Source organism: Myxocyprinus asiaticus, chromosome 5 (assembly GCF_019703515.2).
Source record: "Myxocyprinus asiaticus isolate MX2 ecotype Aquarium Trade chromosome 5, UBuf_Myxa_2, whole genome shotgun sequence".
Taxonomy (NCBI): domain Eukaryota; kingdom Metazoa; phylum Chordata; class Actinopteri; order Cypriniformes; family Catostomidae; genus Myxocyprinus; species Myxocyprinus asiaticus.
In genome coordinates this window covers 7,336,348-7,350,702 of record NC_059348.1, presented here as the reverse complement: position 1 = coordinate 7,350,702, position 14,355 = coordinate 7,336,348, and the positions used below count along the sequence as shown (strand labels likewise).

The window sequence follows — 14,355 nt, the reverse complement described above, 5'->3', positions numbered from 1 at the left end:
TTCTGTCACCACCATCGCATTCTTCTATTTTTTAGAGGCTGCTGACCACAGTTTGGGAGCCATGCCTTATCCAAAGCCTGCTCTTCCTGATTGGGTTCTTCCAATGATCTTTTGTTACTCCAGTCTTGAAACCGGCCAGTTTACAACCTCCTTTGCCTTCCAGGAGTGGCCTGTTCGGACCAGGGCTTCTTTTCCCAAAAGCATCATAAGCCTAAGTAGATCATAGAATCCATCTTACGATTCATCTTAGTTGTGCGTCCCATTTCCTAAGAAGCATCGTACCTTAAGTAGTACTTGAAAATGCTTGTAGATTTACAACTTATCCAGAGTACGAGCATCGTGAGGACACAGACATATGCAGATACTTGCAGGACAATCCTGAAATTACACTATACAATTTAAATACCAATAGCTACACTTTATGCTGAGACTTTAATATCAGGATATATTTGTTTTATTTATTTTTATTTTAACAGACAAGTCTAATAATGATGATAATAATAATATTAATAATATGAAATGCATAAAATAGTCTAAATGGATGAACAAATAAACAAATAAAGTTATTTGTGTGGACTACTTGGACTGGTTGGTAACAACAAAGTGGTGGCATTATTGATGCAGACCACTGTATAAATTAATATTAGAAAGAAAAGAAAAAGCAATTAACTTGCTACCGTGTATGAAAATCATCTGTATATATTTGCTCATCATCCTTCATTTACATTTGTTTATTTGGCAGATGCTTTTATCCTCGTCTCCTCTTCCTCTCTGACACCCAAAGGCTCTCTCGACAGCACAAGTTGTGTAGCACCTTATATGCAGCACTGCTGTCACCGTTATCACTTTTGAAAGTAAAGAGCAGACCTCTGCTTTATTGGTGAATGTCCCTAAAGCTGATCTTCCAAACGTTTCCTTATTTTGTGCTCTGTGATAACCCATAATATTCAATGAATGCTTGTAATTAGAAGGATCCTGCACAGGGTCTCCACTGTTTTCACTAATCCTGGAAGCTTTTATATCGAGAGGAATTTGGAAAACTAAATATTATAAATGCACACCTGATTATGGAAGCAGACTGTGTAAAAGAAAAAAGATTGTTCTGCACAAAATTATTGTTAAAACAATATGTAAATATGCAGTTAATTAGGTTGAACATTTAAGAAAATATTTTTAATGATGTTACAATGACGAACAGCACTACGGTCACATTTCAGCACTGTCACATGGACAGAGACTCTGTTAAGTAGCACTTAGAGCACGTCCTCACACGTTTATGTTAAGTGCAGTTTTGGGAAACGTCCATTATATTGCTAGTAGAAAATGCTCGTAACCGCTAAGATTGATCGTTATTGGGAAACGCAGCCCTGGGATTGACAAGCCCTCATTGACTGATCTGTTGATTCCCTTAGTTCTAAAAACAACCTGGTCTTCTCCTGCTTGTAACTCATAGTGATGGACTTTATTGGCAGTTGTAAGGCATTTCTTCCAAACAATGCTACATCTGAAAGACAACACAGCAAGCCCAGCCACTTCCTGATGTAACTGTTTGGCTCTGGTGTCCATCCACTGCCGCTGCAGTGATCTCACATCTTTAGCTGCCACATAGAGCGATGATACAATGTAAATTTGTAACACCAGACCTTGTACAGTATTTGCCTGAGAGAAGACAACTGTCTATTTTATCCAAGCCCTCTTTCAGCTGCTTCAGAACCAACCCTGCCATGTGTTTATCTGACAGATCTGCTGATTATTCTCTTCCTAAACTTTGAATGGGCTGCTCTGCCAGCACCGGGATTCTTTCACCATCCACCTCAAACAATATCTGGTCGCTACTAATCCCTTTATGAATAGAAAGGCTTTGTCATTTGCCAGGTCCAGCCAGACTACATTGAGGTCTTTCTTGCCTCTCTTGGCAGACTGGATCTGCTCCCATATTACTGATGTTGCAGAGGTATACCACCGCTCCCTATACGCATATTACGCAGTCTGACTACGGCACCAACGCTGTCCATCTTCGCACGTTATACATTATTCAATGACCTGATAGCTGTCGCAGAACACAGACGATCGCCTCGCAGCTTGCACCACGTCAGATTATTGCCTTGCAAAAACGATTATCGCAAAAAAAAAAAGATTTTTTTTGGTTTTCCTTTAAGAAATAAAAATAATGCCTGAGTGACTCCAGCTAGGTCTCCTAAGCAACCAAATTGGCCCGGTTGCTAGGGTGGGTAGAGTCACATGGGGTAACCTCCTCGTGGTCGCTATAATGTGGTTCGTTCTCGGTGGGGCGCGTGGTGAGTTGAGCATGGATGCCGCGGTGGATGGTGTGAAGCCTCCACACGCACAATGTCTCCGTGGCAATGTGCTCAACAAGCCACGTGATAAGATACGCGGGTTGGCGGTCTCAGACGCGGAGGCTGGGATTCGTCCTCCACCACCCGGACTGAGGCGAATCACTACGTGACCACGAGGACTTAAAAAAGCGCATTGGGAATTGGGCATTTCAAATTGGGTGAAAAAAAGAAAATGCTACTCCAAAATTACCAGAACTGAACACTTTGGTGCTGCTTTACAGAAATTTGGCAACTGAGTGGATGGTGCTTCACTGCTGTCTGGGACACAACAGGATGGATTAGCATTTGAACCTCAAATGTAATGTGGCCACATGCATTTTTAACTACTGGTATGTCTAGACGGGAAAGGAGGAATGTCTTGATGGGAAAGCAAGAACGAGAGGCAATCAAAAGGATCCGGTGTCCAGCTGCGGGGGGTGGCATGGAGACGTCCCTGACCGCTGCCCCACCACCAGAAGTTCCGGGACTAATGGGGCGAAACATCCGTGATAGGTGGCTCCAGGCTGATGACCCCGTAGCTGGACAACGGAAGGCATCTGACTCTATATGTGGTTTTTGTGACCCATTTCACACCTTTATTTAGCATTGACGTCTTGTGGTCAGATCACCTGAATGCATCTTAATACCAGGTGTAAACAGGGTCTGAGATACTCAAATCACATGTCAGCAATCATTAATAAAGAATCAAGAAGGGACACAAACCTATTTGTTCTTCAGTTTCTTCATTTTTCACTCTGTGTGGTTCTGGATAACCCATGTCCTCTCTCTCCTCTTTAATAAAATCCATCTTTGCAGCAGTATGTCAGAAATTGTTGACACACTTGTCTTGCTCTTCTGGAAACTCTTCTTCAGTTCAAAGATAACAGGAATATTCAGAGCATTTATTGGTGAATTGCTTTGGGAATGGATTCACAATCACTGTGTGGTAGCAACAATCAGACCTGCCAAAATTAAAAATAAATAAATGTCAGAATTTAAAAATGTCTGTATTAACACCTTAAGCTTTTTACTAAAAGGTGGCTTTGTCACCAAATTGATATGGTATTGTGAGCGCTTAGTCACAATGCCACATTGAAAGTTTTATGTCAGTACATCAAAGCGTTCATGAGATACAGCCTTAGATCCTTATTGGCATCTTGCCATGAAATTCATTGATACATGTTGAGTGCCTTCAGGTGCCTTCAGCCCGATGACACACCAAATTTCCTAATGATGTGGCAATGCATTTGTAAAATATAGCACTTCATGACAAAATTCAAAATGACCCATACCCAATATGGCCGACATGGGAAAATTGGGTATCATTCAACTCGGTATGCCCCAAGAAATCTAAGAGAGTTACATGATTTTAGGCCGAACTATTCAGAAATTATAGCAAAAATAGCCATTTTTCATATTTTTTGACTAGGTGGCACTGTGCCGAGAATGTGCAGGTACCCTGCAAATTTTGTGTCAATATGCTAAAGCGTTGCAAAGATACAGCCTCACATTGGTCTCGGTCGAGTTTGTTGAAATGGTATGAGAGAACGGTTTGGTCAATCATCATAAATTTCATTACTTTTTGTCATGAGTGTTTCTAGATGACATGCCAAATTTTGAGTAAATTGGACAAACGGTGCAATGCAACAAATTGGGACTCAGCATGACCCAAAAAAAAAAAAGAAAAGAAAAAGTAAATCTAGGCCTTACAGCACAAAATTTATTGGCCGAAATGTGTTTTCAACTTAGAACTGTTGGTGACGCTAGAGGGTTTGAGTTAAGCCCAAAGTATACTCCGGTCAGACATGCGTGATGAAACTGTTGTCCTCAGCAGAGTGCTTTAGCACTGAACACACACAGCCTGATTTTTCTAATCACGCGTCTTTGTATGCGCAGAATGCGCATGCGCCTAGAATTACTTGCACTAATTAGTGGGTCCACAAGGTGGCAACACTCACATTTGAGCCATTGTTGTCACGAAGAAGCACTAGAAGATGTAATCGCCGGTAAACAACAGGAGACGAATGTCTCAGTGGATGTGCATTTCAAGAACATGTGTGTAAGGAGGTCAGGAGTAGGGTTGCTCCGATACCAAAATTTTGGCTTCGGTACAATACCAGCCCTGGTACCTCGGTTTCGATACTATAATCAACAAATAAAAAGCCTCAGATTTGTTATGAAATTACACAGAAAATGACTTGATTAAAAGAACTACATAAAATCTCACAGATACAAATTATGCGTTTTCTGTTTTCATTTTTCTGGATTCCATGTTAAATGTTTTATTTAAATGTTATGATCAAATGGTGTTTAATCAAATTGATACAGCAAAAAAAAATTTTTTTTAAATCGCAATTTACTTTTGGTAAAATAAAATTCTGCACAACAGAGCTTCACAGTATTAATGAAAACAATGGAGAGAAAAAATCTGAATACCTGTGGCACATGGCTGCTATGGCTGAATCACAACATCACACACAAACACTAGCATTTGTGATATTGCTTACTGATAATAATATTAAAACAACCATTTAATTTTGTATAATTGTTATTATGAGTATTATTGCTACTTTTTAAATATTACTTTTTTTATACAGTAGTTATATTTTCTGTCAATGTCATGCATCCAGTTGAATAGTGATTTTATTTAAGCAGGACTTTTATTTTCAGAATCAGAATGAGCTTTATTGCCAAGTATGCTTACACATACAAGGAATTTGTCTTGGTGACAGAAGCTTCCAGTGCACAAACAATACAACAACAAGACAGAGATAATAATAAAAAAAACAGAATAAAAATAAAAAGTGAATAGAACATATAAGTATATAGAGATATATAGAAATACATAATAAGACTATATATATATATATATATATATATATATATATATATATATATATATATATATATATATATATATATATATGGCCAAAAGTTTGTGGACACCATATGTGCTTGATGAACATTTGATTTCAAAACCTTAGGCATCAATTTCCCCCTTTGCACTTCCACTCTTTTGGGAAGGCTTTCCACTATACTGTATGTAGTAACATGGCTGCAGGGATTTGTTCTCATTCAGACACAAGGCTATCAGTGAGGTCAGGAACTGATGTTGGTCAATGGGGCCTGACTTACAGTTGCTGTTCCAGTTCACCCCAAAAGTGATCAGTGGGGTTCAGGTCTGGCCTTTGTGCAGGCCAGGCAATTTCTTCCATGCCAGACACAGTAAACCATTTCTTTATGGACCTCACTTTGTTCACAGGGGCATTGTTATGCTGGAACAGAAAAGGGCTATCCCCAAACAGTTGCCACAAATTTGGAAGCACACAAAGCCCAAGCCATTACATAAAGATACATTAAGATTTTTCTTTACTGGATTTAATGGAGTAACCAAATTCGTTACTTAGAAGGGGGTGTCCACAAACTTTTGGCCATATAATGTATTTATAAGTATGTACAAATACAAATCTGTTATATACAGATGCAAGGGAATGTATGGCAGAAGAGGTAGGGTATGTTGGATAAATATAAATAGACTAAGCTGTGTATTACACATACTTATTGCTCAATGGGGCAGTTTTAACTGGTCATGAGATGGATAGCCTGAGGGAAAAAAATGTTCCTGTGCCTGACGGTTCTGGTGCTCAGTGCTCTGTAGCACTGTTCAGAAGGCAACTGTTCAAAAATGTAGTGGGCTGGGTGAGTGGGATCCAGAGTGATTTTTCCAGCCCTTTTCCTCACTTGGAAGTGTACAGTTCTTGAAGGGGGGCAGGATGCAACCAATAATCCTCTCAGCAGTCCAAACTGTCTTTGTAGTCTTCTGATATCCGATTTCGTAGTTGAACCAAACCAGACAGTTACTGAAGTGCAGAGGACAGGCTCAATGACTGCTGAGTAGAACTGTATCAGCAGCGCCTGTGGCAGGTTGAACTTCCTCAGCTGGTGAAGGGTGTACAACCTCTGCTGGGCCTTTTTCACAATGGAGTCAATGTGGGTGTCCCACTTCAGGTCCTGTGAAATGGTAGTGCCCAGGAATCTGAATGACTCCACTGCTGCCACAGTGCAGTTTAGAATGGTGAGCGGGGTAAATGTTGGGGTGTTCCTTCCACTATCATCTCCACTGTTTTGATCGTGTTCAGCTCCAGGTTGTTTTGAATACAACAGTGAGCTAGCCATTCAACCTCCCTTCTGTATACAGACTCATCGCCATCTTGGATGAAGCCGATGACAGTAGTGTTATCTGCAAACTTCAGGAGCTTGACAGAGGGGTCCTTGGCAGTGCAGTCATTGGTATACAGGGAGAAGAGTAGTCGGGAGAGCACACATCCCTGGGGGGCACCAGTGCTGATCGTACATGTTCTGGAAGTGAATTTCCCCCGTCTCACTAGCTGCTGCCTGTCCGTCAGTAAGTTGGTGATCCACTGACAGATAGCCGTGGGAACAGAGAGTTGGTGAAATTTAGTCTGGAGAATAACTGGGATGATGGTGTTGAAAGCCGAACTGATGTCCACAAAAACAATCCTTGCATATGTCCCTGGTCTGTCCAGATGTTGCAGGATATGATGCAATCCCATGTTGACTGCACCACAGACCTGTTTGCTGATAAGCAAATTGAAAGGGATCTAGAAAGGGTCCAGTGATGTCCTTCAGGTGGGCCAACACCAGTCTCTCAAATGACAGACATTAGAGCGACGGGTCTGTAGTCATTAAGTCCTGTGATTTTGGGTTCCTTTGGGACAGGAACAATGGTTGAGCGTTTGAAGCAGCAGGGAACTTCACACTGCTCCAGTGATCTACTGAAGATCTGTGTGAAGATGGGGGCCAGCTGGTCACCACAGGATTTTAGACAAGTGGGTGAATCACCATCTGGGCCCTGTGCTTTGCTTGTCTTTTGTTTCCGGAAGACACGGCACACCTTGTCTTCACAGATCTTCAGTGCAGGTTGAGTAGCAGGAGGGGGGAGGAGGTGTTGATGTTTGTGTGAAGTGAAGGTCAGAGCGGGTGTGGGGTGTGAGACTGGGCCTTTCAAATCTACAGTAAAACACATTCAAGTCGTCAGCCGGTTGTTGGTTCCCTACAGTGTTGGGGGATGGTGTCTTGAAGTTAGTAAAGTCTTTTAGGCCTCTCCACACTGATGCAGGGTCATTAGCTGAAAACTTGTTTTTCAGCTCATCAGTGCAGCTTATTTTAGCCACTCTGATTCTCTTATTCAGCATGTTCCTGGCCTGATTGTACAAGATTTTATCCTCTTTGGCCTGACGAAGCTGCCTGAGTTTTGCTGTAAACCATGGTTTGTCATTGTTGTATGTTAAATGAGCCCTAGTAGGAATGCACATATCCTCACAGAAACTGATATATGATGTCACAATATCTGTGAGCTCATCCAGATAGGTGTCTGCAGCCTCAAAATACACTCCAGGCTTGTAGTACCAGCTCTGTTTCATTGGTCCATCTCTTTACAGTCTTTACCTCAGGTTTAGCTGATTTTAGTTTTTGCCTGTAGGTTGGAAGAAGATGAACCAGACAGTGTTCAGAGAGTCCCAAAGCTGCTCTAGGGACAGAGCGATGTGCATCCTCTAATGTTGTGCAGCAATGATCCAATGTATTTCTGTCTCAGGTGGGGCATGTAATGTGCTGTCTTTATTTTGGCAGTTTACAGGTGAGGTTAGCTTTATTAAAATCTCCCAGAATAATAATAAGTGAGTCCAGGTATTGTTGTTCCGTGTCTGTGATCTGATCAGCCAGCTGTTGCAGCGCTGCATTCACGCACACGTGTGGAGGAATATAAACACTCACAAGAATAAACGAGGAAAACTTCCACGGCGAGTAGAAAGGCTTACAGTTAATAAACAGTGCTTCCAAATTAGGACAGCACATCTTCTTTAACGTTGTTACATCTGTATACCAACTTTCATTGATGTAAAAGCATGTTCCACTGCCTCTCGTTTTCCCCGTTAACTCCACAATGCGATCCGCTCTGAACAGCTGAAAGCCAGGCAGATGTAATGCGCTGTCCGGAATGGATTCACTCAGCCAGGTTTCTGTGATGCACAAGGCAGCAGAGTTTGAAAAGTCCTTGTTTGTACGGGAGAGAAGTAGTTCGTCCGTTTTGTTAGGAAGAGAGCGGAGATTCGCTAGATGAATACTCGGCAGCGCTGTTCGAAAGCCGCGCTGTCGGAGCTTGACCAGCACGCCGGCTCGCTTCCCTTGCCTGCGTCTCATAGTGCGCTTAAACAACACAGCTGCGCCTACGACTAAAATGTCCAACAAAATGTCCGAATAGTCCAAAACCGGGAAAAGATTGTTTGACAGCCCTTTGAGTTCTTCCTGTTATATCAAGCTTCCCATTAATGCTGGGATAACCCTGTCACGACTCTCGAGCTGAAATCTCCAAGCTGCACCGGAGGAGTTCATTTAATTGTTGCGTTTGTGTAAGTGTGTGTGCGCGAGTGTGTGTGGGAATCAATATGACAGAGCAGAGCGGCACCTCTTGTTCATTCTGTAGCGTGCAGCGCATGTGACTGTATAATATTTAATTAAATTACATCCTTCTGTTGTTTAATGATCACACATGACCATATCCAGAGGTTTTTTATTTTATTTTAAAACCGTCACATCTCATATCATTTTGCTAATTACAACATACTGTAATATGGTACCGAAATTAGCAACAAGATGATATTGTAACGTTTTAATTTTTTTGGTATCACGATACTTCATTAGTAATAAGTGAGTTCAGGTATTGTTGTACCTGGACTCTCGCAACCCTAGTCAGGAGATACCTACAGTACATTTGTACAACTCGAGTCTGAAGGAATATAAAGACATCTTTATTTGTCTAAAGCGTTCACGTCAAAACCAAAGTATACTTTGGCTTTTAAGACCCCAGATTTGGTGCTAAATTTCATAACCACCATCACGAGTTCTGCCTCTCACAGTTAATTAAGCATAATTGTCTACGCTATTCTTGAGCTAGTAAGCAAATTAGCAAGCAGCCAGGTAAAGTTGCAAAATGTTCATTCTCTGTGCAGGGGCGGTTCTAGAGGGGGGTCCAAGGGTGGTTCTGTCTCAATGGACAGTGTCTACACACGATAGACCAAATCACAAGCAATTTAGTTAAGTTAGTTAATGACCAGTCTGTTTTACTTTTAAGCATGATCTGAAATATGTAGCCGCATGTTGTATGGCTCACACATGCGCCGCTCTGTTCTATCTGTAGCGTATTTAACATTTTCTGAGCACACAAGAGGCTCATGATACAGTGTTTTCAACAGTCTCTGAGCGGTTCTTTGAACAGATCTGCTCTGAATTTTCTGCTGTTGGTTTGCTAATGTGTGCTAACCGTGCTATATTTAAAGCTCTTCAGATTTACTGTAATTGCAAAATGGTGTAACTCCAAATATGTCTGGCCTCCACAGGATTCTAAACAAATCTATAGTAACTCCATGACACCAGGCTTTTAAAATGAGGAGCATAAAGCTGGTGTTAACTACACACAGAAACTCAAAGGTCTTCCTTTAGTTTTCTGCTAGGGCTGCACTATTTGGACAAAAAAAAAAAAATCATATTGTGATTGTTTTGAAAAATATTGTGATTTAAACTGTGATATGATAAACTAACAACTAGTAAGTGATTCCTTTTAACCAAAATTTGGTCATGTTTTCCCAACGTTCTTCTGCCAATAAAAAGACTTACGCTTTTGTTTGAGGGTTCATACATGGGTCCACTTAAAAATAACCAAACTCAGACCTTTTCACTTCAGCCACAAACAACCAAATAAAAAAAAAAACTTGAAAAATGAAAAAACACTGTCTTCTTAATATTCAAATTGTTCCTGTCCACAGTGCAGTTGTTTTTGTCCACTTTGTGATTGGATCTCAGACCACAATTGATCATCATTTTTAGAACCCAGTCAACTTGAATATTAGTGATGCTCTGATCAGGATTTTTTTCAGCCAATACCGATCATCGATTGTCTTTTCATCTGATCAGCTGATACCGATACTAATAATTTAGTCTTTATCAGCAGCTCTGTCAGGTTATGTGTTAGCTTTCTGCTCACTGTCACTGTTAAGTTAACTGAATTTCCTTGTTCATAATACCACAGTTGGTGCCTAGTTTTTGCTGACAAAAATACTGTTGGTTGGTTAAACAGTAATCAATAACAATAATAATAATAAACACAAAAATATTTATTTTGACAATGACAAGTTTTAACAGGCCTAAAAAACAAGTAGGCTTACACAAAATATTCTCTACTGTATATTAGGACAGATGGCCCTATAAAGAACGAGATGATTTAACTTTGGTTTTGGTTATTTATTCAAATATTTTATTTAAATATTTTTTGTGTGATTATTTCATTACATTTCATTTAACAATGAAATTATAGTATTTAAATATTGTTTATCAATTTATTTTATCTACGTGGCTTGCCTTTTCATTTTGTTGGATGTTGGTAACATTAATTCCACTTTCACGTGTTCACGAGTGGAGAAAGCACATTTGCGGACTCAACAAGGTGGTACTGTTAAAGGAATAGTTCACCCAAAAATGAAAATTTGCTGATAATTTACTCACCCTCAGGTCATCCAAGATGTATCTGAGTTTCTTCCTTCATCAAAACAGAACTTAAGACTTTTAGGATTTCATTTCAGGCCTCCTCTTCTAAACAATGCAAGTGAATGTACTCCATTTTTTGACGGTCCAAAATGCATATTTAGGGTATATCAAAATAATCCACATGACTCCAGTCGACCAATAAAGTTCTTCTGAATGCAAATGATTGATTATTTTTAGAAACAAAACAATACTTATATACTTTTTAACTACAAATGTTCGCTTCCGTACATCTCTGTGATGTGCGCTCATGAAAGGGATGACGTAAGCTCGTTGGTATGGTCATGGTCATGTGGAGGAGTCAGGAAGCGCGTCATTGTTTACAAGAGAAACTTGTGACGTTCACAAAACAAAACAGTCCAAAACAATTTCAGAACAATATAAAATTGATTATATATATATATAATTCCAATAATTATTTTAACAAAAAACAATGTAAACAATGACACGCTTCCTGACTCTTCCTCCATGTGACACGTGACCTTACCAATGAGCTTACATCATCCCTCTCATGAGCGCACGTCACAGAGATGTACCGAAGCGAACATTTGTAGTTAAAAAGTATATAAGTATTGTTTTGTTTCTAAAAATAATCAATCGTTTGGGTTCAGAAGAACTTTATTTGTCGACTGGAGTCGTGTGGATTATTTTGATGCACCCTAAGTATGAATTTTGGACCATCAAAAAATGGAGGACATTCACTTGCATTGTTTAGAGGAGGAGGCCTGAAATGAAATCCTAAAAGTCTTAAATTCTGTTTTAATGAAGAAAGAAACTCAGATAAATCTTGGATGGCCTGAGGGTGAGTAAATTATCAGCAAATTCTCATTTTTGGGTGAACTATTCCTTTAATGCAGTTTTCTTGGAAGACATTTAATAAAGATGCTTTAAGTATACCTCATCTATATCCCCGTGTTATTATTACGATTCATGTGCCCGGTGGAGACTGAGATGCCACCACCACAAATGATAATAAAGACTGCTTCACCCAGGATGTGCCAGTGACCCTTTGTCTAAAAAAAAGAAGAAGAAAAAAGCACTCAGTGTACATAAGTTCAGGTCCTTGTGCTTATAGCACATCTGTTATTTTGAGCAGTAAGCACAAGATGCCCTTGTGGCGCACAGAACCGCTTTAAAAAGCACTGTAATAATGCATTATTATAATATAATACTGACAGGACAGAGCAGTACAAAAAACTTTGAAGTGAGCAGCACAAGCAGACTCTTTATTTAATTAAATTGCAGCCATTTGCAGTTTAATCGCACAAGGTCTTATTGCGATTCAATTCAATGCATACCTAAATTATTACAGCAAAAAAGATTAATAATTTATATATTAACAATAATAATTTAGTATTATAAAATATTTTTTACAATAATATACTAATGTACAAGTTGACTGGATACCAAAAATAATTCAATGTGAGATAAGGTAAGACAATTTAACAAAGTTACACCGTTTCATTCATATTTCATTTTCTAATTATTATTTGATTTGGGCTAACATGAAAGTGTAATAAAAAATTTTTTTTAAAAAATTCTCAATTAACAGAATAACTGTGATAATAATTTTTAACAACATAAAAATACTATTAACGTGCAGCCCTAGTGACAATGTTTATATAAACACACAAATATACATATATATATATATATATATATATATATATATATATATATATATATATAATTTTATTTTTTTAACCTATATCTTCTCACAACACTTCTAGGCCCACAGCAGTAACACTAAAAATAACTTTATGAATTTATTCTTTTAACAAGCCGTATTAACATAATATTGTGTTTTAAACATGATAAAAACCATAACCTGTACTGGGGACTTAAAGGCACCGAATTGTTAAAGTGACCCAGAAACACCCTAACATGAACCTCCAGCAGTCTGATACACAACATACATAAAATATAAGGATAAAATGTGTTCATATAACTCTGTATGTGTAATTTGTATCGTTTTATTTACATTAAATGCCGAAGACAAACCTGAAATAGAACAACAGACAGATGAATCGCGGCGCCGCTTTATGACGCAGCTGTTTTGAAATTCAAAATAAAAGTCCTTTCCTACCTATTTTTTTAATCACACAATGCATAGTGAACACATAAAACAATGGGAAGTGAGGCATGTTTTACATTATAACATGTAGCCTAGGGATGGGCAGATCGATATACTTCCGATACTGATGTGGTTTTTGTAAATATGCACATAGTGGTTTGTTATGGTTGAGCGCTGTGTGAGAGAAAAGATAAGTTTCTGTCGCTTCTAACTTTCTCTCTGAGTGATTGATAGATATAGGGAATTAATAGGGTATTACAGTATGTACGGTAAGCACAGAGAAGCAAACACATGTAAAGGGTGGACACTACGCAAAATTCAAATGAGACGCGATGACGTCACGAATATGCTAATTACCGTATGACATCATTTAGTGACATTTAGAGACTTTTCGAGCAAGCTTTTACGGAAGCTCTGAACCGCACAGTGGGAAAAAAAATAAGAGTGAAAAAAAAAAAAAAAAAAGAAAAGAAAAGAAATAGTGTCTCAGTTCCTTCCTGAGCCTAAGTCTCAAAGTTTTTTTTTCTCTTCAAAAATTTTTTTTTTCACGCTTCAAAAAAATGCTTGCGGTACCAACCTTAGCCACCAGGTGCCACTATCAGTAAACATGTAATCTTCTGCTTTTAATGCTTTCTCTGTTGCTATATAGCTGAATAATACATTTACTATTTATTTAAGGGTTTGCAAACCTTAATCAAGACAAAATCAGGTTACATATGTTTGATATGGCATTCGTTGTCGTGTAACAACTGGAGTTATTTTTTTGTTTAAAATTGTTGGTCTTTCTAAACCATCTATGCCGTTTGCTCAGTGTATTGAGGAAAACAGGAAACATGGGGAAATTATTATTATGTCTGTCCTTTTGAAGTGTTAGGGGTACATCTGGTAATGTTAATATTGTTGTAAGTAATCTAATTTCTAAATGAAAAGATCATTTATAAATTAAATCCTCGCGACTGAACGGAGATGTCATGTGCAGACTTTCATGGTGGAATTTAATTATAATAATATATTTTAAAATAACAAGTTGTCTATGCTTTTGAAACACACTGTCTACTGCAGAAGTGAAGAGTTCCAGATGAAGAATGTCAAATAAATAATAAATCAAAGAAATCTGATTACTTACAACAATATTAGTATTAACATTATTTGTTTTTAGTCTTGATATAGCGCCATCCGTTTCTGCTTCTGTGATTTCTTGTGTTACCAGTTTGTTTTGTTCCACACCTACCGATGGTAAATCTAGAGATTCCAGGAAACTTTCAATGACTGAAGATTCCACTGCTTCAGGTTGGGAGTATAATTTCTTATAGTATTTTTCAAAAG

General features: G+C 38.7%; 1 protein-coding gene across 2 annotated transcripts in view; it reads right to left on the bottom strand.

Moving 5' to 3' along the window:
• LOC127440840 (gastrula zinc finger protein XlCGF7.1-like) overlaps nt 1-12,995 on the bottom strand; it is a 50,403-nt gene extending 37,408 nt beyond the window's left edge. For both annotated transcript variants that reach the window (XR_007897202.1, XM_051697813.1), the window contains exons 1-3: nt 12,957-12,995; nt 11,853-11,968; nt 3,060-3,298 (exon numbers count right to left, since the gene is read on the bottom strand). Coding sequence is in view for 1 of the 2 variants with exons in the window: in XM_051697813.1 (XP_051553773.1) it covers nt 3,060-3,144 (85 nt within the window). In the remaining variant the exon portion in view is untranslated. The remainder of the gene's footprint in view (nt 1-3,059; nt 3,299-11,852; nt 11,969-12,956) is intronic.
• Between the last annotated feature and the right edge of the window lie 1,360 nt (nt 12,996-14,355).